This window comes from Salmo trutta, unplaced genomic scaffold, assembly GCF_901001165.1.
Source record: "Salmo trutta unplaced genomic scaffold, fSalTru1.1, whole genome shotgun sequence".
In the NCBI taxonomy this organism is placed as follows: Eukaryota; Metazoa; Chordata; class Actinopteri; order Salmoniformes; family Salmonidae; genus Salmo; species Salmo trutta.
The window spans coordinates 45,396-71,330 of NW_021822965.1; the positions used below are offsets into that span (position 1 = coordinate 45,396).

At 44.7% G+C, this 25,935-nt stretch overlaps 1 protein-coding gene across 1 annotated transcript; it reads right to left on the reverse strand.

Moving 5' to 3' along the window:
* Positions 1 to 589: 589 nt before the first annotated feature.
* On the reverse strand, positions 590 to 24,152 carry LOC115187812 (plexin-B2). The gene is made up of 9 exons (XM_029746861.1): positions 23,289 to 24,152; positions 22,199 to 22,299; positions 8,240 to 8,324; positions 7,811 to 7,962; positions 7,048 to 7,208; positions 3,405 to 3,617; positions 3,111 to 3,186; positions 2,933 to 3,007; positions 590 to 2,573 (listed from the first exon to the last, which is right to left on the reverse strand). Exons 2-9 carry the CDS (start codon positions 22,259 to 22,261, stop codon positions 2,469 to 2,471), a joined length of 930 nt encoding a protein of 309 aa, XP_029602721.1. The 5' UTR covers positions 22,262 to 22,299; positions 23,289 to 24,152; the 3' UTR covers positions 590 to 2,468.
* Between the last annotated feature and the right edge of the window lie 1,783 nt (positions 24,153 to 25,935).

The following is a 25,935-nucleotide window of genomic DNA, read 5'->3' on the forward strand; positions in this document are numbered from 1 at the left end:
TACCCTCCTATAGCTTCAGGATGACAACACATCATATACCATAGAGAAATTCTATTCATCTACCCCCCTATAGCTTCAGGATGACAACACATCATGTACCATATAGAAATTCTATTCATCTACCCTCCTATAGCTTCAGGATGACAACACATCATGTACCATAGAGAAATTCTATTCATCTACCCACCTATAGCTTCAGGATGACAACACATCATCTACCATATAGAAATTCTATTAATCTACCCCCCCTTATAGCTTCAGGATGACAACACATCATGTACCATAGAGAAATTCTATTCATCTACCCCCCTATAGCTTCAGGATGACAACACATCATGTACCATAGAGAAATTCTATTCATCTACCCCCTATAGCTTCAGGATGACAACACATCATGTACCATAGAGAAATTCTATTCATCTACCCCCCTATAGCTTCAGGATGACAACACATCATGTACCATAGAGAAATTCTATCCATCTACCCCCCCTTATAGCTTCAGGATGATAACACATCATGTACCATAGAGAAATTCTATCCATCTACCCCCCCCCTTATAGCTTCAGGATGACAACACATCAACACATTGATTTAGTATTAAAATATATTTGAGGAGTGATTCAAAATGATGAAGCAGTTGCATAGCAGATAAAACAAACGAGCTGATGACGACGTGAAAACTATTTGGCAAATGATTTAAGGATGATGTTTGAAATCCATTGAAATGGTTTCAGAAGAATTGACAGTTGTGACAGGGATCACTAGAGAAAGGCAGTACCTGTACTGTAGACCAGCTCCACAAGTCATGGTGGTTCACAGCTCAATGATTTACAAAAGTACCATTCAATTATATACATATGTAATGATCATTTTAGCATTTCTCTTTTCAATATCTAGTCTCATGTTTCACACACAGGCAATGGTCTACAATGACAATAAGAGCCATTTTGAAATAAACTGTTTAAAAAAATTATACAGAAAAACAATGATGGCATAACACATACCAGCAAACATTATATACTATCAGCATTGAGCTAAAGTGGTTACATTTCAGATTAACAGAACCCTGATTCATCTATCCACATATGTACTATTTCTGGACTCACGATGGAAAAATTAAGGCAAATGATTTATTTCTTGTATAAAAATGAGAAGATGTTCAACTTCAGCTCTACTGTGTATTGGCACTTAGTCAAGCCAAAGCCTAACAGGTGACAGCTCTAACTTGGTCCACCAGTTAGTTTCAGTGAGACGTTGATGTCAATGGTACAGTATGCATGTGCTTCATCTTTTAGTCTAATACAAATCATGACAAAAACAAAGTTCGGACATTTTTAGAACAACATGATTAACCAGTCATAACTAGCCAATGGCAATGCAGATTACACAGTAAGCAACCAATCAATCAAACACAGGATATGACATCATGGAACACCCTGCTTCTTCGCTTCTAGAAACTTTTTAAAAACACAAATTAACAAACATATTGTGCCCATCCATCCTTTTAAAAAATAATTTCATCTTGCTATGTAAAGCGTCTTTTGCATAAAGCCTGTGCCATAAAAATATATTTACATACAACACTACTCTCCTAACTCTGGTCTACTCTGGAGCACATTAAACATCTGATTATCTGTACAAGCTGTAAGTCATCAACACCAGGTTGTATATCATGAGACTGACAGGTATAGTTGCTATGGTTGGTCAGTGGTGGTGTACCGTATATCCTCTGTAGGCTGGGTTTACAGTCTGCTAGCTCACTCAGGGACTATACTGTAGGCTGGGTTTACAGTCTGCTAGCTCACTCAGGGACTATACTGAAGGCTGGGTTTACAGTCTGCTAGCTCACTCAGGGACTATACTGTAGGCTGGGTTTACAGTCTGCTAGCTCACTCAGGGACTATACTGTAGGCTGGGTTTACAGTCTGCTAGCTCACTCAGGGACTATACTGTAGGCTGGGTTTACAGTCTGCTAGCTCACTCAGGGACTATACTGTAGGCTGGGTTTACAGTCTGCTAGCTCACTCAGGGACTATACTGTAGGCTGGGTTTACAGTCTGCTAGCTCACTCAGGGACTATACTGTAGGCTGGGTTTACAGTCTGCTAGCTCACTCAGGGACTATACTGTAGGCTGGGTTTACAGTCTGCTAGCTCACTCAGGGACTATACTGTAGGCCCTTGCTCATGCAGTCTATATGATCCATAGAGTCAGAGAGAAAGAGGGAGACAGATAGATTAGGGATCATCCAGTCCCACTTTGGCCCAGTAGCTCTGCTCCTTCACAAGTATTTTCCCCAAAACGCAATAGTTTCCCACAGTTTCTCATGTCTCTAAGGGGAAGAGATATGTGTAACTCTTCATGGTTGATGCTGTAATAGTCTGAAGTCTGCCTCAGTCTCTGGTCCCCCTCATCTTGGTCTACAGAGTGGTCCCATAGCTCCTCCCCCCTCTCTCTTGGGGTCAGAGGTTAAAGGTCGGTGACTTTGTTCTCGAGGGCGGCGGCTATCTGCTGCAGCCGCAGGGTCAGCTGTTTACTCTGGGCGGCTGGGTCCTCATCTAAAGACTGGATGATCTGGAGGGAGGGAGGGGAAAAATGAGAGAGGACACAGAAGAGACAGTGGTAAACAGATTTTCCTGCGACAGCAAGTGACATTAATTTGTCTAATTTCCTACAGGACATAGAGACAATGCAGAGGTAGTCAACCAAGAGGATAAGGCCTTCAAACCACCAAACAAGGAAGTGAGTCCTAAGGTTCTTAACCAAGTGGATAGGGCCTTCAAACCACCAGACAAGGAAGTGAGTCCTAAGGTTCTTAACCAAGTGGATAGGGCCTTCAAACCACCAGACAAGGAAGTGAGTCCTAAGGTTCTTAACCAAGTGGATAGGGCCTTCAAACCACCAGACAAGGAAGTGAGTCCTAAGGTTTTTACCCCGTCATAGTATTTGCTGGCATACTGGTAGAGCTGGTGCAAGGCTGCCTGGGTATTCAGCGTGTCTGTGTGTTCCTGGAGAGCACAAAGAAGGAAGGATGAAGCTTATTGTTGTATTCTGAGGATGCAATAGAAGACTGCCCACACACAAGCAGATGTGAGGTCACTTGGTACGTACCCTGGACACCTCAGCCAGGTGTGTGTTCATGTCCTGATCACTGACTGGGACCATCTGCTTGATTCCCTTGTAGTAACTGAGGAGAGACAGAATGATAGAGAGATGAGATGTCTGATTGGCTGCCAGGTCCTACCAACCTATCCCCTGTGTTGTTTCTGATGCACTAGAAGAGACAGTAGTACTCCTGGTGTGTTCTGACCGCAACCTATTCTCTATATTGGCCAAGAGTACTGCAGTATCGGCTCATTTGATAGGCAGTCAATCATGAAAAGGGATGAATATGAGAGAACTCACTCGTCCACCATCTTCTTATAGGTGGAGATCTCCTTTGCATAGAGCAGCTTGTTGCTGGGAGATTCCCGGCTCAGTTTGTGTTCCGTCTTGGTGCAGGCGTCCATGAAGGTCTGAGCGATGACGGACAGCGACGCGTCCACCACCTCCGTCACGTGCACGTCAAAGATGAAGTGAGGGTTCTTCAGGATGTTCACCCAGAAACGCATGGGCAGGCTGGGGATAGAGAACACACACATTAGTATACACACCAACACACACACACACACACCGCACAGAGCAACCCAGCATGAGAGCAAGGTGAAACAGTTGCAGGTTGTCCAAACTAAAAGCCAACTCCTTCCATTCTAATTTAACAAGATAACAGATCCCTTTTCCTTCTACCTCACAGACAAGCTGAGTCACTCAAACCCAGACATCTTAAGTCAACCCAGGAAAGCACAACTAACCAGGTGTGAGTAAGGCTGAATAAAGCCTTATAAAGCAGCCTCAGTCCTAAAATAAATCCTGGTACAGTGATGTGATCCTAATCCTTTGAGAAGGACTAGAGCTGTGTTATTAAAACGCTGACTGGAGGAGCCTACAGGGGTCATCTGATCTCCATCTACCTCTGAATCAGCCTTGGTCCAGTGAATTCCTAATGACTCTACGGTCTGTCTGTGTGTGTGAGAGAGAGATAGAGTGTCTTATCCTCCAGGTCACATCGAGCTACAGCCTCATTAACAATTTATATTTGTTCGCTGGATGCTCACTCTCCCGCTCAAGGTCTTAGGAGAGAGAGAGAGAGAGAGAGAGAGAGAGAGGTGTGTGAAACAGGAGAGAGACTTCTAGGGAGGGACTGAGAATTGAGAGAGGAGAGAAGAGAAACAGGGGAAGAAAGAGTAAGTGAGTGAAAGGGGAGACGATGGATAGTGAGAGACGTCTCTAGAGTCTAATGAATTCAGTCTTTCATCTCCTCATCCTGACTACAGCTCTTACTCTGCCACTCATCCCCACCTGTCAATCCAATATACATCACAAGCAGTATCTATATTTAATAGTTCCCATCAACAGGAGTTCAACAATTCACTCTGATAACGTCCAGGGGTTTCAGGGGAGTTAGGACAGTCAGACCCTAGGACTAGAACACGGTGAGGAGGAGTCTGACCCTAGGCCTAGAACACGGTAAGAAAGAGTCTGACCCTAGGCCTAGAACACGGTAAGAAAGAGTCAGACCCTAGGACTAGAACACGGTAAGAAGGAGTCAGACCCTAGGCCTAGAACACGGTAACAAGGAGTCAGACCCTAGGACTACAACACGGTGAGGAGTCAGACCCTAGGCCTACAACACGGTGAGGAGGAGTCAGACCCTAGGACTACAACACGGTGAGGAGGAGTCAGACCCTAGGCCTACAACACGGTGAGGAGGAGTCAGACCCTAGGACTACAACACGGTAAGGAGTCAGACCCTAGGACTACAACACGGTGAGGAGTCAGACCATAGGACTACAACACGGTGAGGAGTCAGACCATAGGACTACAACACGGTGAGGAGTCAGACCATAGGACTACAACACGGTGAGGAGGAGTCAGACCCTAGGACTACAACACGGTAAGGAGTCAGACCCTAGGACTACAACATGGTGAGGAGTCAGACCCTAGGACTACAACATGGTGAGGAGTCAGACCCTAGGACTACAACACGGTGAGGAGTCAGACCCTAGGACTACAACACGGTAAGGAGAAGTCAGACCCTAGGACTACAACACGGTAAGAAGGAGTCAGACCCTAGGACTACAACACGGTGAGGAGGAGTCAGACCCTAGGACTACAACACGGTAAGAAGGAGTCAGACCCTAGGCCTAGAACACGGTAAGGAGGAGTCAGACCCTAGGCCTACAACACGGTGAGGAGGAGTCAGACCCTAGGACTACAACACGGTAAGAAGGAGTCAGACCCTAGGCCTACAACACGGTAAGGAGTCAGACCCTAGGACTACAACACGGTGAGGAGTCAGACCCTAGGACTACAACATGGTGAGGAGTCAGACCATAGGACTACAACACGGTGAGGAGTCAGACCCTAGGCCTACAACACGGTGAGGAGGAGTCAGACCCTAGGACTACAACACGGTAAGGAGTCAGACCCTAGGACTACAACACGGTGAGGAGGAGTCAGACCCTAGGACTACAACACGGTAAGGAGAAGTCAGACCCTAGGACTACAACACGGTAAGAAGGAGTCAGACCCTAGGACTACAACATGGTGAGGAGGAGTCAGACCCTAGGACTACAACACGGTAAGGAGGAGTCAGACCCTAGGACTACAACACAGTAAGGAAGAGTCAGACCCTAGGACTACAACACGGTGAGGAGGAGTCAGACCCTAGGACTACAACACGGTAAGAAGGAGTCAGACCCTAGGCCTAGAACACGGTAAGGAGGAGTCAGACCCTAGGCCTACAACACGGTGAGGAGGAGTCAGACCCTAGGCCTACAACACGGTGAGGAGGAGTCAGACCCTAGGCCTACAACACGGTGAGGAGGAGTCAGACCCTAGGCCTACAACACGGTGAGGAGGAGTCAGACCCTAGGACTACAACACGGTAAGGAGTCAGACCCTAGGACTACAACATGGTGAGGAGTCAGACCCTAGGACTACAACACGGTGAGGAGTCAGACCCTAGGCCTACAACACGGTGAGGAGGAGTCAGACCCTAGGACTACAACACGGTGAGGAGGAGTCAGACCCTAGGACTACAACACGGTGAGGAGTCAGACCCTAGGACTACAACACGGTGAGAACAGACAGACCCTAGGACTACAACACGGTGAGGAGGAGTCAGACCCTAGGACTACAACACGGTAAGAAGGAGTCAGACCCTAGGACTACAACACGGTGAGGAGGAGTCAGACCCTAGGACTACAACACGGTGAGGAGTCAGACCCTAGGACTACAACACGGTGAGAAAGAGTCAGACACTAGGACTACAACACGGTAAGGAGTCAGGCCCTAGGACTACAACACGGTGAGGAGGAGTCAGACCCTAGGACTACAACACAATGAGGAGGAGTCAGACCCTAGGACTACAACACAATGAGGAGGAGTCAGACCCTAGGACTACAACACGGTGAGGAGGAGTCAGACCCTAGGACTACAACACGGTAAGGAGTCAGACCCTAGGACTACAACACGGTGAGGAGTCAGACCATAGGACTACAACACGGTGAGGAGGAGACAGACCCTAGGACTACAACACGGTAAGGAGTCAGACCATAGGACTACAACACGGTGAGGAGTCAGACCATAGGACTACAACACGGTGAGGAGGAGACAGACCCTAGGACTACAACACGGTAAGGAGTCAGACCATAGGACTACAACACGGTGAGGAGTCAGACCATAGGACTACAACACGGTGAGGAGGAGACAGACCCTAGGACTACAACACGGTAAGGAGTCAGACCATAGGACTACAACACGGTAAGGAGTCAGACCATAGGACTACAACACGGTGAGAAGCAGTCAAGTGTAGAAGAAGGTTGGAGGTAGTGAACTATTGTGTGTATACAGTGTGCACATCTGTGCGTGTGGTTACGTGCATGCATATGTGTGTGTGTGTAGTGCTCATATGCGTGTGTGTTTTTGTGTCCGTGTGTGTGTGTACCTGTTGGTCTTCCAGATATGGACGGTCTCCTCCTCAACGTTGTCGTGTTTAAGAGCCTGCTCATCCAGGAAGTCAAAGAAGTATTTAACAGCAGGAGGAACCACCGCTCCAGAACACAACACACTGCGGAAGAAATCATCCACAAACTGCTGCAGAGTACCCTGCAACACACCGAGGACACACGGACACACACACATTAGGACACACACAGTATGACATATCCAGAGCGACTTCATCTTAAGATAGCTAGGTGGGACAACCACATATCATATGAGGTAGACAGTATCTGACAGACACGGATAAAACATCAGCTCACATTAAGTACACCCACCCACCCAATCAGTGTGTCTCCTGTCCCCCCACCCAATCAGTGTGTCTCCTGTCCACCCACCCAATCAGTGTGTCTCCTGTCCCCCCACCCAATCAGTGTGTCTCCTGTCCCCCCACCCAATCAGTGTGTCTCCTGTCCATCCACCCAATCAGTGTGTCTCCTGTCCCCCCACCCAATCAGTGTGTCTCCTGTCCCCCCACCCAATCAGTGTGTCTCCTGTCCACCCACCCAATCAGTGTGTCTCCTGTCCACCCACCCAATCAGTGCTACATCTTCTACATGTTCCGGGTCAAATCAGTAATGTAGGAGTAATTCTGCACTGTGCTAAAGGTGTTATAACCCTATTATAACTGCTATATGTAGTACTATAACTGTTAGTAGTGCTATACGTAGTGCTATAACAGCTGTAGGTAGTGTAGTTATCAGACTGACCTTGACAGAGAGCAGTCGTGTCAGGTAGATCTCAGCGATGGCTTTAGTCGTGGCCTTGGCCTTCAAACTTCCTCTCTTAGATTTGACCTCATCCAGCTCGTCTGCTGGCCGCACCAGGTGGAACACCTTGTCATCTTCCAACAGGGCGTTTTCTACAGGGACACCATGGACATGTTCAGTGGGCATCAAACAGAAGATAACAGACTCAAACAGGGTGGGACTACCTCAACTCTTTTTTGTTTCCTCTTGCAAAATGTTTGGCCATAATGAACACGACCCAAAGTTGAGAAGTTTTTCCAAGATGCTGATATCAGGTCAGTAGCGCATTACCCACCCTGATAAATAAGGTTAGGATTGGAGGACAGGTAGGCTGATCCTAGATCTGTGCCTAGGGATAACATACTGAGGATATAATAAAATCGGACTCACTTTCTTCATGGCTGTCCTGGTTCTGGTAGAACTGGCGATGGGTGTAAAGCACTCTGGACAGCACCAGCGTGGCATTGTCTCTCACCTGAAACACACAGTACCACATATAGTTAACACAGTACAGTACCACATATAGTTAACACCGTACCACAGTACCACATATAGTTAACACAGTACCACATATAGTTAACACAGTACCACATATAGTTAACACAGTACCACATATAGTTAACACAGTACCACATATAGTTAACACAGTACCACATATAGTTAACACAGTACCACATATAGTTAACACCGTACCACATATAGTTAACACCGTACCACATATAGTTAACACCGTACCACATATAGTTAACACCGTACCACATATAGTTAACACAGTACCACACATAGTTAACACAGTACAGTACCACATATAGTTAACACAGTACCACATATAGTTAACACAGTACCACATATAGTTAACACAGTACCACACATAGTTAACACAGTACCACATATAGTTAACACAGTACAGTACCACATATAGTTAACACAGTACCACATATAGTTAACACAGTACCACATACAGTTAACACAGTACCGTACCACATATAGTTAACACAGTACCACACATAGTTAACACAGTACAGTACCACATATAGGTAACACAGTACCACATATAGTTAACACAGTACCACATATAGTTAACACAGTACCACATACAGTTAACACAGTACCGTACCACACATAGTTAACACAGTACAGTACCACATACAGTTAACACAGTACAGTACCACATATAGTTAACACCGTACCACATATAGTTAACACAGTACCACATATAGTTAACACAGTACCACATATAGTTAACACAGTACAGTACCACATATAGTTAACACCGTACCACATATAGTTAACATCGTACCACATATAGTTAACACCGTACCACATATAGTTAACACAGTACCACATATAGTTAACACAGTACAGTACCACATATAGTTAACACAGTACCACATATAGTTAACACAGTACCACATATAGTTAACACAGTACAGTACCACATACAGTTAACACAGTACAGTACCACATACAGTTAACACAGTACAGTACCACATATAGTTAACACCGTACCACATATAGTTAACACCGTACCACATATAGTTAACACCGTACCACATATAGTTAACACCGTACCACATATAGTTAACACCGTACCACATATAGTTAACACAGTACCACATACAGTTAACACAGTACAGTACCACATACAGTTAACACAGTACAGTACCACATACAGTTAACACAGTACAGTACCACATATAGTTAACACCGTACCACATATAGTTAACACCGTACCACATATAGTTAACACCGTACCACATATAGTTAACACAGTACCACATATAGTTAACACAGTACCACATATAGTTAACACAGTACCACATATAGTTAACACAGTACAGTACCACATATAGTTAACACCGTACCACATATAGTTAACACAGTACCACATATAGTTAACCTGTTTGGTATAGGGGGCAGTATTGAGAATTTTGGAAAAAATATGTTCCCATTTTTAACTGCCTCCTACACCAACTCAGAAGCTAGAATATGCATATTATTGTTCAGGTTTGGATAGAAAACACTCTGAATTTTCTAAAACTGTTTGAATGGTGTCTGTGAGTATAACAGAACTCCTATGGCAGGCAAAAACCTGACAAGGTTTCAAGCAGGAAGTACCCTGTCTGACAAGGAGTCGTGCGTCTTACCTCTTTTTATTGAAAAGTAAGGATCTTAGCTGTAACGTGACAATTCCCAGGGCTCCAATAGGCTCTCAGAGCCCGCGAAATAACTGAAGGTTTACGAGGGAACCTCAGGTTGAAACATATTATCGCCTTTTGTAAGTGGATGCTCGGAGGACCTTTCAATGATGCGCGTGCATGAGTCGCTTCTGAGGAGAAATTTTATTCGGCTGTTTAGGCTCAATGCATACTCCCGGTCGGAATATTATCACTTCTCTACGACATAAATGGCATAAAAATTGGTTTTAAACAGCGGTTGACATGCTTCGAAGTACGGTAATGGAATATTTAGACATTTTTGACACGCCAATGCGCCATGCGCGACACCGCGAAAAGGCATTCTAGAACTCACGAACAAAACGTCGCTGTTTGGATATAACGATGGATTATTTGGGACCAAACCAACATTTGTTATTGAAGTAGAAGTCCTGGCAGTGTATTCTGATGAAGAACAAGCAAGGTAAGAACATCTTTCTTATAGGAAATGTGATTTTGGTGGATGCTGACCTGGGTGGGTATCTAAATAGCTAGCCCTGTAATGCCGGGCTATGTACTTAGATTATTGCAAAATGTGCTTCATCCGAAAAGCTATTTTAAAATCGGACATATCGAGTGCATAGAGGGGTAATGTATCTATAATTCTTAAAATAATTGTTATGCTTTTTGTGAACGTTTATCGTGAGTAATTTAGCAAACTGTTAGTAAATTCACCGGAAGTTTGCGGTGGTTATGCTTTTTCTGAACGTCACATGCTAATGTAAAAAGCTGGTTTTTGATATAAATATGAACTTGATTGAACAGACATGCATGTATTGTATAACACAATGTCCTAGGTGTGTCATCTGATGAAGATTATAAAAGGTTAGTGCTGCATTTAGCTGTGGTTTGGGTTTATGTGACATGATATGCTAGCTTGAAAAATGGGTGTCTGATTTTTTCTGGCTGGGTACTCTGCTGACATAATCTAATGTTTTGCTTTCGTTGTAAAGCCTTTTTGAAATCGGACAGTGGGGTTAGATTAACGAGATTCTTGTCTTTAAATAGCTGTGAAATAGTCATATGTTTGAGAAATTGAAGTTATAGCATTTCTAACGATTCAAAAATCGCGCCACTGGATTTCAGTGGCTGTTACGTAGGTGGGACGAGTTCGTCCCACATGTACTAGAGAGGTTAACACAGTACAGTACCACATATAGTTAACACCGTACCACATATAGTTAACACAGTACCACATATAGTTAACACAGTACCACATATAGTTAACACAGTACCACATATAGTTAACACAGTACCACATATAGTTAACACAGTACCACATATAGTTAACACAGTACAGTACCACATACAGTTAACACAGTACAGTACCACATATAGTTAACACAGTACCACATATAGTTAACACAGTACCACATATAGTTAACACAGTACCACATATAGTTAGCACAGTACCGTGCCACATATAAACTCAGCAAAAAAATAAACGTCCCTTTTTCAGGACCCTGTTTTTCAAAGATCATTCGTAAAAATCTAAATAACTTCACAGATCTTCATTGTAAAGGGTTTAAACACAGTTTCCCACGCTTGTTCAATGAACCATAAACAATTAATGAACATGCTCCTGTGGAACGGATGCTAAGACATTAACAGCTTAGACGGTAGGCAATTAAGGTCACAGTTCTGAAAACTAAGGACACTGACTACTGTCATGACGTTGGCCTGGGGTAAGGTTTATGACCCCCCCAAAAATACCTTTCTCCCGTCCCCTCTCTTTCTGACCCTACTGAAGGACTTGAATAGCCTGTGTTAAATATAGAGAGGCTGGGAACATCAAACAAATGGGGAAAAGGAACCATATTTTGGTACTAAAACCAGTTGGAAATATGCTTGGGAACGTAATGAGTATGGATGTCAGTTCGGTTGTCATCTGAGACATTATGACTGATGACAGGATGACATAAACTGTACCTGAGAAAGTATACACCCTCTAGTTATCAGAGTAACATGGAATTGTTATGCAATTGAAATGTTTGATATTGAAATTGTTTGTTAGGAGATTAAATGTAATTTTAGCTTCCAAATGAGAGAATTGGGTTTTCATAAGGAAAGTGCCCTGCTTGATCAGTGGCCCACCCCTGTGAAGAGACAGGGGTTATAAACGATGAAACACATCCTTCCCCCTCTCCACTATATAAGCCTTTGACGAAAAGATAACCACGTGTTCCAGTACGTGAGGTCTGCAGCCTCTACGTTAGAAGGACACACGTCAAGTACAGAACTAAGCCAACCTCGGCGTGAGCTTTGGTGGCGAATGGTATGAACTTTGAGCTGAGCTTATTCACTACAGAAGTGATACTTCCTAGCCGTTGAGTTAGCAGCAGCCGCTGTAGACGTGGGCTAGGAAAGGACGGACAACGGATCCAGTCTAACAAACAGACGAAGATACCACCACGTATCCAATTTACCACCAGAGACATTCTTCCGGGGACAGGAAGATCTGTTGGCCAACCCGGGCAACATCTACGACCAACCTACCGAAGCGCAGCTCAGAGTAAATATTTATTGCATTTTCCTTTTCCAAATGGGCGGTAATTTAGAATGCATAAGATAATGTATTTACGATAGCATAGCTGCTGTTTGTGGTTCCTAAGTCTTCCCATCTCTTTCATTCAAGCCCAACCCCCTTTCCTTTGTGTAACCAGCCATCATACAGGTTCCGTCCACCGGGACGTTTTCTGTATGACATCATTTGTATTCTGTGTATTTGTAATTCTGTGTGATTAGTTTAGGTATTTAGTAAATAAATAATTAAACCCAATTTTGTATTGCTGATTCAACTTGTTAGCCAGGGTTTGTGAAGATAGCCAAGAATTTACAACTTTCATTATGAGACTGAAAATAAGATAAGGGTTAATATTGACTGATATCGATGTAAAATATTACTAAGTATTTTAAGAGTTTATTCGGAAGATAACAGCTCTATAAACATTCTTCCGTGGTGCCCCGACTTTCTAGTTAATTACATTTACATGATTAGCTTAATCAGGTAATATTAATTACAGAGAAAGAATTTTATAGGTTAGCATGTCATATCACTTAATCCGGCATAGCCAAAGACACGACATTTGGCGCCCCGTGTGAGGCCTCTAAAACTAAGACGCACGTTGGGTCAATTTGCTAATAACATTTGGAGCCCCCGTGCGAGGAATCTAAAATAGGATGACGCTTTCATTTTGATTCAGCCTATATAAAATTGAAAAGCAGATTACATAATATACCAAGTTTGTTATATACATTATGGGAATTGTAGAACGGAATTATTGGTGCGTGTGTGTTCCGGAGAATCGCCTCCGTGTTGTGCTCTGACGTAGTCAGTGTGTAGCATAAACTATACAGTTCTGTATGAGGGCTGATAAAGCTATCTGAGAAATAGCGTGTTTGGCCAAATGCTGGGCTATTTCTGCCTCGCGCGTTTGAGACGCGTGTTGGCTAGGTCATTATTAATTTCTCGAGCGAGGACAAAGAGCCAGCCAATTGAAATTTAGGAGAGATTAGCTTGACCAGCGAAGTATCTCTCTGTCTCTCTCGCGTTTCGATGCGAGTAGACCACGGTGCATTTCGTTGTTTGCCGCGAGTTCCGCTTAAAACATCGTCAAATATTGCCGAAAAGGATTTGAACATAATATGTTATAAGTAAAACCTTTCCCTTACCAAGGGAATCCTATGTTGTGCATTTTTCAGGCATAAAGTAGCATTAGCTTGCTCGAGATGCTAAGCTAACAAAAGGGAAAACAGCCATTTTGTTATGTGCCACATTGTAAATCCTCCGCCTTGCTGAACGGAAGTCCCGCCCTGGGTACTTCCGCTTGATTTCAGCGTGTGCCAGCAGGGACCTCTGAAGAGTCACCAGTACTTTCCTTCAAGAAGAATTAGTCAGGTGACACTCAAGTCGTTACTCATGATATCCAGACGGATATCGATGTCTTATTCAATTGAACTAATAAGTGAAATTGCCAGATTTACATTCTCAAGTGGATCTTTTAAATAATATCCAAATTGATGAGTTTTCTAAATGAGACATTGTAATCTTTTTCCCACATTAACCTAGATGAATAAACCTCAGGTTAATTAAAGTTTAAATCCCAAATAGCCTATACAGGTTTGATTTATCATTAAAATTGATCAATCAGTAAAATTTGGTTTTTGCAAAACCCATTCAGTAATCCAGTACTGACAGAAGTCCAGCCCCCGCGGGAATCCCATGTGGCTTCGGCCCAAGGAAGAAGTGTACCATAGTGGGGAGTGTTCCCAACATTTGATCGACTGTTTACACTTATGAAATCCAATCAATGGAGATTGTATGGATTATCGTGTCATTCAATTTAATAAGTTAAATTGTTGAACATACCTTAATGTTCTTCCAATCAAATGAGACACTTTTAAAACTTCTCATACTAACCTGGATGAAGCAACCTCTCAGGTTAATTCAAGTTTAATACCCAGATAGCCTACCCAGGTAGGATTAATCATTGGCATTGATTAATTAATTCAATTTGCTTTTGCAAATTCATTCACGTCCAACTTCCACATTACTGGTACAGTACTGATGGTTCGTCAACATCTATAAATAGATTAAACTTGTCTTTGCAGCTTCCAATGAATTCCAAACCCAAACATTGAAAAAAAAATAGGAACATTTTTCCTCTAAATTTTTCTAATAATGTGCAAGCTACCAAAGGAGGTGGTCACCACTCCTCCGCTAATTAGTGAACCTCCACCCATAAAAGGATTGATCTCTGACCTCAGCAGGGATACCAACCCTAATTATGACATTAGCGAAAACACAGCCGAAATTGCGAACGCTCTCCAAAATCAACCATCAAACACAGGCTTTGTGACGGTTCTCTCCACTTTAGCACTTATGTATCGCCATCAAAGGTTGGCATCGATCCAATACCACAGTGCACAGCTGAAGCACGTGCAAGACATGGCTAACATGAGGGCAAAGGTGGAGAGAACTGAGCAACTATTGACAAAAGCAGGAAATGAAAACATTCTGCTAGCCGAGGAACTGCGTTTGAAATTGGAAGAATTAAAAGTAATTGCAAATACTTATGACGATGAACGAGCACAAACTCTCGAACAAAATCGTCATCTGCAGGAACAACTCGATTTAGCCAAAACTAAATACGATGTAGTCCACTCCAAACTCGAGTTATCTATAAACAGGAGCGCACAATTTGATAACATGCAGGCAGTTTTGTTGAACGTTACTCAAGGTAACAATGTTCTACTCCAAATTCTGCAGACCAAAGACGATCAGTTGATGACCACAATGACAAAGTTGGATGACAAATCAGCAGAACTTATTGAAGTCGCTGACCAAATGAATGATGAGAGAACTCAGGTGATGAGGATGGAAATATTGATTTCTAAGCAAGCAGAGGAAATCTCATCACTGAATCTCTCGCTCCGTACTCGAGACCTCTATCTGCAAACCATGACAGATAAGTTTGAGCCCGAAAGGAGCAGATGTGACACTCACGTGTCCAAAATTGGTACTCTAAGCGCTCAAGTGGACTCTGCAATGCAACAGAAGACCACCCTTAGGTACCATCTGGAGGAAGTCCAGAATGGTCACGCTCTACAGCATGACTACCCATCCAAGCAACCGGAGTCCGGTACTCAAAGGAGTGAAGACGATAGGTTTCAGACATTGCATCCATCATGTGTCCCTCAGTCTTCTCCTCTTGGCCATTCGGCACTGAGTAATATGGAGCCTCTTGGCCAACAAAGCCAAAGCACGGCTTCTCCTCTTGGCCTGTCGGTCCCAATTTCTCCACAGGATGAAGCCAACCCTCTCCGGCCGCTTGACGCGGAATACCTTGACAAACTCGTCAAGAATTTCCCCACCTTTGACCCCGTTCCAGGTCAGCCAAACGATACTGAGACGTTCCTAGCTGACATAGAGGACGCGTTGGGTGGCTACCCGAATGCTACGGGTTCTGACAGGGTTTACCTGTTGAAGCAAACGTCGAATAGACACGTGACGAGGTTCATTCGCCTACAACAGCAACACGTGCTAAATGACTACGCTAAACTTGCCACAGCTTTGAAATTAGAATTCAGTGGTTCTGCGACTCGCAAACACGATAGCTCACTGGCTAACACGGTCAAACAAGCTCGGAACGAACACCCACAAGCTTTCTATCATAGGCTTCGTTCAGCTTACTTTGGCCTACTCACGGAAACAGGAATGGAAGAGCTGTTACCATTCAAACAAATGTTTCTGTCGAACATGTATCCCACCTTCATTACCTACTTGGGCCCTGCAGCCCACGTTGGCTTGCCTATCTTACAACTCAGAGAGCTTGCAAGCACAGCTTTTGAGGCATCAAAACGTAGACCAATGTTCTCCAGAAGTCCCACTACGGGAAGAACTTAAGCGAGAACAATTTGAGAAAAGGGTACAAGATAAGTCACAAGGACTAGACGGGGAATTACCGGACACCAGGTCCGCAGGAATTAACACCCATAGCATGGACGTTAAAGTTCAAATTTCTCCCGCTCTCATTCAAGACCCTATCCAGGGCCGGCTTGATCAAGAAACAAGCCCCCGGGCTTTGTCTATAGACTCCGATACAAAAGTTGCGAAGATAAAGGTCAAACGCTTAGTTAACCTGTTTGGGCTAGGGGGCAGTATTGAGAATTTTGGAAAAAATATGTGCCCATTTTTAACTGCCTCCTACACCAACTCAGAAGCTAGAATATGCACATTATTGTTCAGGTTTGGATAGAAAACACCCTAAAGTTTCTAAAACTGTTTGAATGGTGTCTGTGAGTATAACAGAACTCCTATGGCAGGCAAAAACCTGACAAGGTTTCATGCAGGAAGTGGCCTGTCTGACAAGGAGTCGTGCGTCTTGCATCTGTTTATTGAAAAGTAAGGATCTTAGCTGTAACGTGACAATTCCTAGGGCTCCAATAGGCTCTCAGAACCCGGGAAAACCCTGAAGGATGACGAGGCGGCCTCTGGCTGAAACAGATTATCGCCTTTGGTAAGTGGCCGATCAGAGGACCATTGAATGAGGCGCGTGCACGATTCGCCCCCGTGGAGAAATTTCATTCGGCTGTTTAGGCTCATTGCAGATTCCCGGTCGGAATATTATCACTTTTCTACGAGATAAATGGCATAAAAATTGGTTTTAAACAGCGGTTGACATGCTTCGAAGTACGGTAATGGAATATTTAGACATTTTTTGTCACGCCATGCGCCATGCTAGTGACCGTGATGTAGCATTCTGATAGTGTCTAGAACTCACGAACAAAACGTCGCTGTTTGGATATAACGATGGATTATTTGGGACCAAACCTACATTTGTTATTGAAGAAGAAGTCCTGGGACTGCATTCTGAGGAAGAACAAGAAAGGTAAGAACATTTTTCTTATAGGAAATGTGATTTTGGTGAAGGCTGAACTGGGTGGGTGTCTAAATAGCTAACCCGTGATGCCGGGCTATGTACTTAGAATATTGCAAAATGTGCTTCATCCGAAAAGCTATTTTAAAATCGGACATATCGAGTGCATAGAGGAGTTCTGTATCTATAATTCTTAAAATAATTGTTATGCTTTTTGTGAACGTTTATCGTGAGTAATTTAGCAAACTGTTAGTAAATTCCCCGGAAGTTTGCGGGGGTATGCTTTTTCTGAACGTCACATGCTAATGTAAAAAGCTGGTTTTTGATATAAATATGAACTTGATTGAACAGACATGCATGTATTGTATAACATAATGTCCTAGGTGTGTCATCTGATGAAGATCATAAAAGGTTAGTGCTGCATTTAGCTGTGGTTTGGGTTTATGTGACATGATATGCTAGCTTGAAAAATGGGTGTCTGATTATTTCTGGCTGGGCACTCTCCTGACATAATCTAATGTTTTGCTTTCGTTGTAAAGCCTTTTTGAAATCGGACAGTGTGGTTAGATTAACGAGATTCTTGTCTTTAAATAGCTGTAAAATAGTCATATGTTTGAGAAATTGAAGTAATAGTATTTCAAACGATTCAAAAATCGCGCCACTGGATTGAAGTGGCTGTTACGTAGGTGGGACGAAATCGTCCCACATGCACCAGAGAGGTTAAAGCCAAGCCCACTCAAAATCGGAAAAGTCAATCTGCTTCCATCTTGAACAGACATGGCACATCACGTCGTTGCGAACGACCACTCCACTTTGTGGGGAATATGTCCACTAACCACGAATCTAAACGGCCATACCTGGAAACAGTCCTGGAGGACTGCTTAACTTGTCATGCGCTAATTGATTCGGGTGCGACAATATCACTCATCTCTCAAACATTGTTTGATGATCTCAAAAGGGCTTTGAAGCCAACTAAACGTTGGTTAAAAGTGGAACGATGCGAAACTACACTTCGAGGGGTCACTCAGACTACCTCGCCTCTCACATTGAGAGTCATGCTGAAACTACACTTCCAGGACGTATCGCTCGTTCACCCTGTGTATGTTACCAGCCTCGAAACTGTACCCCTGCTACTTGGAGCAGACTTGATGGATCGATTACTCCCATTGATGGATTGGAAAACCAACCAGGTATGGTCACAGGCCACAGTGCCTTCTCCACTGACCACACTGTCTTCCCCTAACGCTAGCTGCAACGCAGTCATTCACGAGGGGTATCTGTCGAAAGCACCCCTTGGGAAAAAGACGTTTAGAAACCTCTTGGTGCAGAATCCGATCCAAGGAGATATTACGATATCTCGACACATTCCATCAGCCAATCTGATTGACCATTCTTTTCATGATTTCGAGCCAGCTGTCTCTGTGAATGAGCAACTTCCCTCCTCCTTGCAGTCGTGCAATACGGTAGTTGAGATGAACTTCTCTTGCCCTTCAGACACTTCCGCAAGCACTGCGGCCGTCTCAGCAAGAAAAATATTGATGCGCAGAGTACACTCTGCTTCCGATGATACACCTTCTGCTTTGTTGGGGACTGCCACCCCTTACAATGACACTAATGGCGTCAGTCCAGCAACTGACCCGATGACTCCCACTGGTGAAACACTTTGCGATATCACAGACCGATATCCTCGTCTCAGTTTGCAGGTACTGAAGAGGTTGCCACACGCGGACGCGGTGGTGACTGACAGACCGACAGCCACTGAGGGTGTTGACGCACAAACACCAGGAGATTTGGTTGAAAGGTTACAGCCATTCTCATAATAACGCGGCCACTGACAACTCGTACATAGGGTCCGAGCTTTTCGTTTGCGCCTCGGACACCAACACCACCCGCTGGTGGGGGGGTCCCGAGACACAAAGGGGGGGAATAGTAGCCCAGACCCATGATGAGCCTCATCGAGGCCGGTGGGGGGGGGGGGGGGGGGGTCGAGGCTACGGACAACACCATACGAGGCCGCCAGAGCATAAATCAAATCTAGTTGTAAACTCCCCTATGAGAACAGTGAGGAGCAGACAGGCCCCTAGACGGGGATTATCTTAGAACACATCTAAGATAGTACTGAGGTGTACCACACTGGTCGTAAAGGAAGTCCAATGGACTTGTCCACCTCCAAAACAAATGGCAACAATAATCATTCCTTGCCATGTGTAGGTTCAACTACAATACAACTAGTAATATGCTCCAATCATGTGTTCCGGTAGATAATATTTCAGAATAAATCGGTAGGACAACTGGACCCCTTGAATACCAGTACCAATACCACAGTCAGTCCAGCAACACTCAGTAAGAGGATTAGTAACCTCACAAGTTAAATTGCTATTGATAATAGCGACATAGGAGTCACTCAGAGTGCAACACGGGGGAAGGGAATCTCCATTGCACTCTTCCAATGGTTAACACATGCCACTAATAAATAGAACCCTCCGTTCAGGAGAAAAGTTATTAGAAGTCATGAACCATGATCACACCACGTATGACTGGTCCAATACTTAAAGAGTACTTCCGTCGTGAGGTTAGCTCCTCCGTGGATAACATAGCTATGAAATAGACTTCATACCTACCTTCATACCTACCTTAGTAAAGTTGAACATTTACTTCTAGGCCTTTGACTCTACAGCACTCACCAGTTTTCTAACCAGAAGTCCATAGGTCATCCCTGTAGACTGCCCAAAACTAGTGCCTTACACTAGTTTTGGCGAGTTGGCCAGTAGGTTTGACCATCCAATTCCTATACTGAAAGTGAACTACACCACGTGGTTAACTTTTAGACTATCGAGACCGACAGAATAAGAACAAGTCTTTGATATTAATTAATAGTCTGCAGCTAGAAATTATATAATTGAACGCAAAGACCGACGAAACATCCATTCTATGACGACATTAATGAATGTCGCTCTGAAAGATCCATTCTAACCGAGAGAGAGAGAGAGAGAGAGAGAGAGAACGCGGACAAAACTCTCCAACAGAACGGAACTCTCCAACAAGGATCCCGATGACACACAGAGCGTAAATATATATTGATTGCAATTGTTCCCGAATGAGTGAGCGTTCATGTGCAAAGGATTAGCATATCAATTGCTAATATTAATGAACTCTGTGGGCCACAGCTGACCTTTTATGATCCATTGTTCAACAGGCCGACCTGCCTGTTTAGCCCACAAGGGCACATTCCTCTACCAATCCTTTGTGATGATAATTACTGTTTGTATGTTTTCTGTTAATTACTTAGTGTAGTAAATAAATGATTTTAAGACAATTGATGTATGGATGATTTTAGTAAAGACTGGGTTCGTGCAGATACAACAATTTACGACGTTTGGAATGAGACTGGACGCGAGGTAAAATACACCATTTAAACCAGAAGGTAATCGGCCTATACTATAATAATATAGGAAAGTTATATTAGGAAAATTATAACTTTGTAATCTGAATATTTTCCTTGGTGCCCCGATCTCCTAGTTAATTACAATTAAACGATTAATCAGTTTAATCGCATGATAATAATTACAGGGAGTTAATTGATAAACATGTCTTCAGTTTAATGGTACCCCAAAGACACGACACATTCATGCCAAAGTGTTCAATCTTGGTTTCATCAGACCAGAGAATCTTGTTTCTCATGATCTGAGAGTCCTTTAGGTGTCTTTTGGCAAACTCCAAGTGGGCTGTCATGTGCCTTTTACTGAGGAGTGGGTCTGTCTGGCCAATCTACCATAAAGGCCTGATTGTCCTTCTGGAAGGTTCTCCCATCTCCACAGAGGAACTACGTAGCTCTGTCAGGCCCTTCTCCCCGATCGCTCAGTTTGGCCAATGTGTTCTTGGGGACCTTCAATGCTGCATATTTTTTTTTCCTGGTACCCTTCCTAAGATCTGTGCCTCGACACAATCCTGTCTCGGAGCTCTATAGACAATTTCTTAGACCTCATGGCTTATTTTTTGCTCTGACATGCACTATCAACTGTGGGACCTTATATAAACAAGAGTGTGCCTTTCCAAATCGTGTCTAATCAATTGGACTTACCACAGGTGGACTCCAATCAAGTTGTAGAAACATCTCAAGGATGATCAATGGAAACAGGATGCACCAGAGCTCAATTTCGAGACTCATAGCAAAGGGTCTGAATACTTATGTAAATAAGGTATTCAAATAAATATAAACTTTACACACACACACACACACACACACACACACACACACACACACACAGACACAGACACAGACACAGAGATATATATATATATATATATATATATATATATATATATATATATATATATATATATATATATATAAATACAAATGTGCAAAAATGTTTTTTAAAAACTGTTTACGCTTTGTCATTACGGGATATTGTGTGTAGATTGCTTGGGGTATTTTTGCATTTTTTTTATTATTTAAACAATTTTAGAATAAGTCAAGGGGTCTGAATACGTTCTGTATAGTTAACACAGTACATAAACATATAGTTGGAGTTTCACATAGTTTCATTAAAACTGTGAAATAGCAAAAAGCCAACATTTCAATGGAATATCTGGCATGCTCAACTTTACACATCTGAAGCCCAGGAACAATTCAGCGTTAATGAATAAAGCCAGCCAGCCCTGATATATATTCACATTAACTACACAGTATGCTGAGAAGCTATTCAGAGAGAACACAAATACAAGGCTGAAGTCCTCAGACAACCACTCACGTTGTAATGTGCCAGGGTGTTGAGTCTCTTCCACCTGCCCTCCTTCTGTGACGTCAGGTCCATGTCTGACAGGATCTGCCCTGTAGAGCCAGGACGCCATTCTGTGGACGGGGTGGGAAGTGCACCTTAACATTACAATATTACTGAAACCTACAGTTCACGTCAGAAGTTTACATACACCTTAGCTAAATACATTTAAACTCAGTTTTTCACAATTCCTGACATATAATCCTAGTAAAAATTCCCTGTCTTAGGTCAGTTAGGATCACCACTTTATTTTAAGAATGTGAAATGTCCTTGCTGAGCAGCCTTTCAGGTTATGTCGATATAGGACTTGTTTTACTGTGGATATAGATACTTTTGTACCTGTTTCCTCCAGCATCTTCACAAGGTCTTGCTGTTGTTCTGGGATTGATTTGCACTTTTCACACTAAAGTACGTTCATCTCTAGGAGACAGAACGCGTCTCCTTCCTGAGCGGTATGATGGCTGTGTGGTCCCATGGTGTTTATACTTGCGTAATATTGTTTGTACAGATGAACGTGGTACCTTGCATTTGGAAATTGCTGCCAAGGATGAACCAGACTTGTGGAGGGCCACCATTTTTTTCTAAGGTCTTGGCTGATTTCTTTTGATTTTCCCATGATGTCAAGCAAAAAGGCACTGCAAAAAGGCAATTGACTCAAATGATGTCAATTAGCCTATCAGAAGCTTCTAAACCCATGACATAATTTTCTGGAATTTCCAAGCTGTTTAAAGGCACAGTCAACTTAGTGTATGTAAACTTCTGACCCACTGGAATTGTGATACAGTGAATTATAAGTGAAATAATCTGTCTGTAAACAATTGTTTGAAAAATTACTTGTGTCATGCACAAAGTAGATGTCCTAACCGACTTGCCAAAACTATAGTTTGTTAACAAGAGATCTGTGGAGTGGTTGAAAAAAGAGTTTTAATGACGCCAACCTAAGTGTATGTAAACTTCCGACTTCAACTGTGTGTAGACTAACGTACATGCAAAAACATGAAACTCATGGTTGTTCCCCCAACTCTTAGCACAGGATAACAGTAGTAGAACCGTGTGTTCTCACCCAGAGCAACACTGTCCACCTTGGGTCTCTGTGAGTAGGGCAGGTTGCGGTACACCTGTTCAATGATCTTCTCCTTCACCTGAGAGATGGTGTCACAGTTTAGCACCTTCACCGGCGTCACGTCTGGTCCCTCCCCGTGCACCAGCACCTGCAGGGTCTGGTTGGACACACACAGCTGTCAATCATCTATCATCCAGAGTCACACTGACCTCATGATTAGGCCACACCCATTTGTTTTGGTACGCTAGCAACATGTTGGGTACAGCTGTCTAAAACAGCATTCTGTAGATGAATTTGCCTTGTGTGTATTGATTATTGGACTAAAATAGGGTTTATTGCCTAAATGAATGAAAAACAGCATGGGGAGAGAAGACATGAAACATGATGTCTCTATCAGTTTTCCCATAAATCACTGAGCTGATTTCTCATCCAGATGATGATGCGCTGTTTTCACAGAAGTCAATTACGAGAGCCAATCATATTACAGGGTCCGTTACGAAACCCAATCATATTAGAGGGTCCATTATGAGAGCCAATCATATTAGAGGGTCCGTTACACCAACCTTTTCAGTGGAGTCTGATGGAAACATTTAACTCTAGCCTGTCTCTACTCCTTATTGAGCTCTCTCTCTCTCCGTCTCTCTCTCTCTCTCAACCTTATCAGTGGAGTCTGATGGAAACATTTACCTCTAGCCTGTCTCTGCTCCTTATTGAGCTCTCTCTCTCCGTCTCTCTCTCTCTCTCAACCTTATCAGTGGAGTCTGATGGAAACATCTAGCCTGTCTCTGCTCCTTATTGAACTCGCTCTCTCCCTCAACGCTCACTCTCGCTCATCGCTCTCGCTCATCTCTCACGCTCAACGCTCGCTCTCTCTCATCGCTCGCTCTCGCTCAACGCTCGCTCTCTCTCATCGCTCGCTCTCGCTCAACGCTCGCTCTCTCTCATCGCTCGCTCTCGCTCAACGCTCGCTCTCTCTCATCGCTCGCTCTCGCTCAACGCTCGCTCTCGCTCAACGCTCGCTCTCTCTCAACGCTCGCTCTCTCTCATCGCTCGCTCTCTCTCATCGCTCGCTCTCTCTCAACGCTCGCTCTCGCTCAACGCTCGCTCTCTCTCAACGCTCGCTCTCGCTCAACGCTCGCTCTCTCTCAACGCTCGCTCTCTCTCTCATCGCTCTCTCTCTCATCGCTCGCTCTCTCAACGCTCGCTCTCTCAACGCTCGCTCTCTCTCAACGCTCGCTCTCTCTCAACGCTCGCTCTCTCTCAACGCTCGCTCTCGCTCAACGCTCGCTCTCGCTCAACGCTCGCTCTCGCTCAACGCTCGCTCTCGCTCAACGCTCGCTCTCTCTCATCGCTCGCTCTCTCTCATCGCTCAACGCTCGCTCTCTCTCTCGCTCAACGCTCGCTCTCTCTCATCGCTCGCTCTCTCTCATCGCTCGCTCTCTCTCATCGCTCGCTCTCGCTCAACGCTCGCTCTCTCTCATCGCTCTCGCTCAACGCTCGCTCTCTCTCATCGCTCTCGCTCAACGCTCGCTCTCTCTCTCGCTCAACGCTCGCTCTCTCTCTCGCTCAACGCTCGCTCTCTCTCTCGCTCAACGCTCGCTCTCTCTCTCGCTCTCTCGCTCTCTCTCTCGCTCTCGCGCTCTCTCGCTCAACGCTCGCTCTCTCTCGCTCTCTCGCTCTCTCGCTCAACGCTCGCTCGCTCAACGCTCGCTCGCTCAACGCTCGCTCTCGCTCAACGCTCGCTCTCTCTCATCGCTCTCGCTCAACGCTCGCTCTCTCTCATCGCTCTCTCTCATCGCTCGCTCTCGCTCTCCGCTCGCTCTCGCTCTCCGCTCGCTCTCGCTCTCCGCTCGCTCATCGCTCATCGCTCGCTCTCGCTCATCGCTCGCTCATCGCTCTCCGCTCGCTCATCGCTCATCGCTCGCTCTCGCTCATCGCTCGCTCATCGCTCGCTCTCGCTCATCGCTCGCTCATCGCTCGCTCTCGCTCATCGCTCGCTCATCGCTCGCTCTCGCTCATCGCTCGCTCATCGCTCGCTCTCGCTCATCGCTCGCTCATCGCTCGCTCTCGCTCATCGCTCGCTCAGTCGCTCGCCTTCGCCTCACGCTTCGCTCTCCTCGCTCTCGCTCATCGCTCGCTCATCGCTCGCTCATCGCTCATCGCCGCTCATCGCTCGCTCTCGCTCATCGCTCGCTCATCGCTCGCTCATCGTCGCTCATCGCCGCCTACGCTCATACGCTCGCTCATCGCTCGCTCATCGCTCGCTCATCGCTCGCTCTCGCTATCGCTGCTCTCGCTCATCGCTCGCTCATCGCTCGTCTCGATCTCGCTCGCATCGCTCGCTCTCGCTCGCTCTCGCTCATCGCTCGCTCATCGCTCGTCTCGCTCCTCGATCGCTCATCGCTCGCTCGCTCGCTCATCGCTCGCTCTCGCTCATCGTCGCTCCGCTCATCGCTCGCTCATCGCTCGCTCATCGCTCGCTCTCGCTCATCGCTCGCTCTCGCTCATCGCTCGCTCGCTCGCTTCGCTCGCATCGCTCTCGCTCGCTCTCGCTCATCGCTCGCTCCGCTCATCGCTCGCTCATCGCTCGCTCTCGCTCGCTCATCGCTCGCGCTCGATCGCCGCCGCTCGATCATCGCTCGCTCTC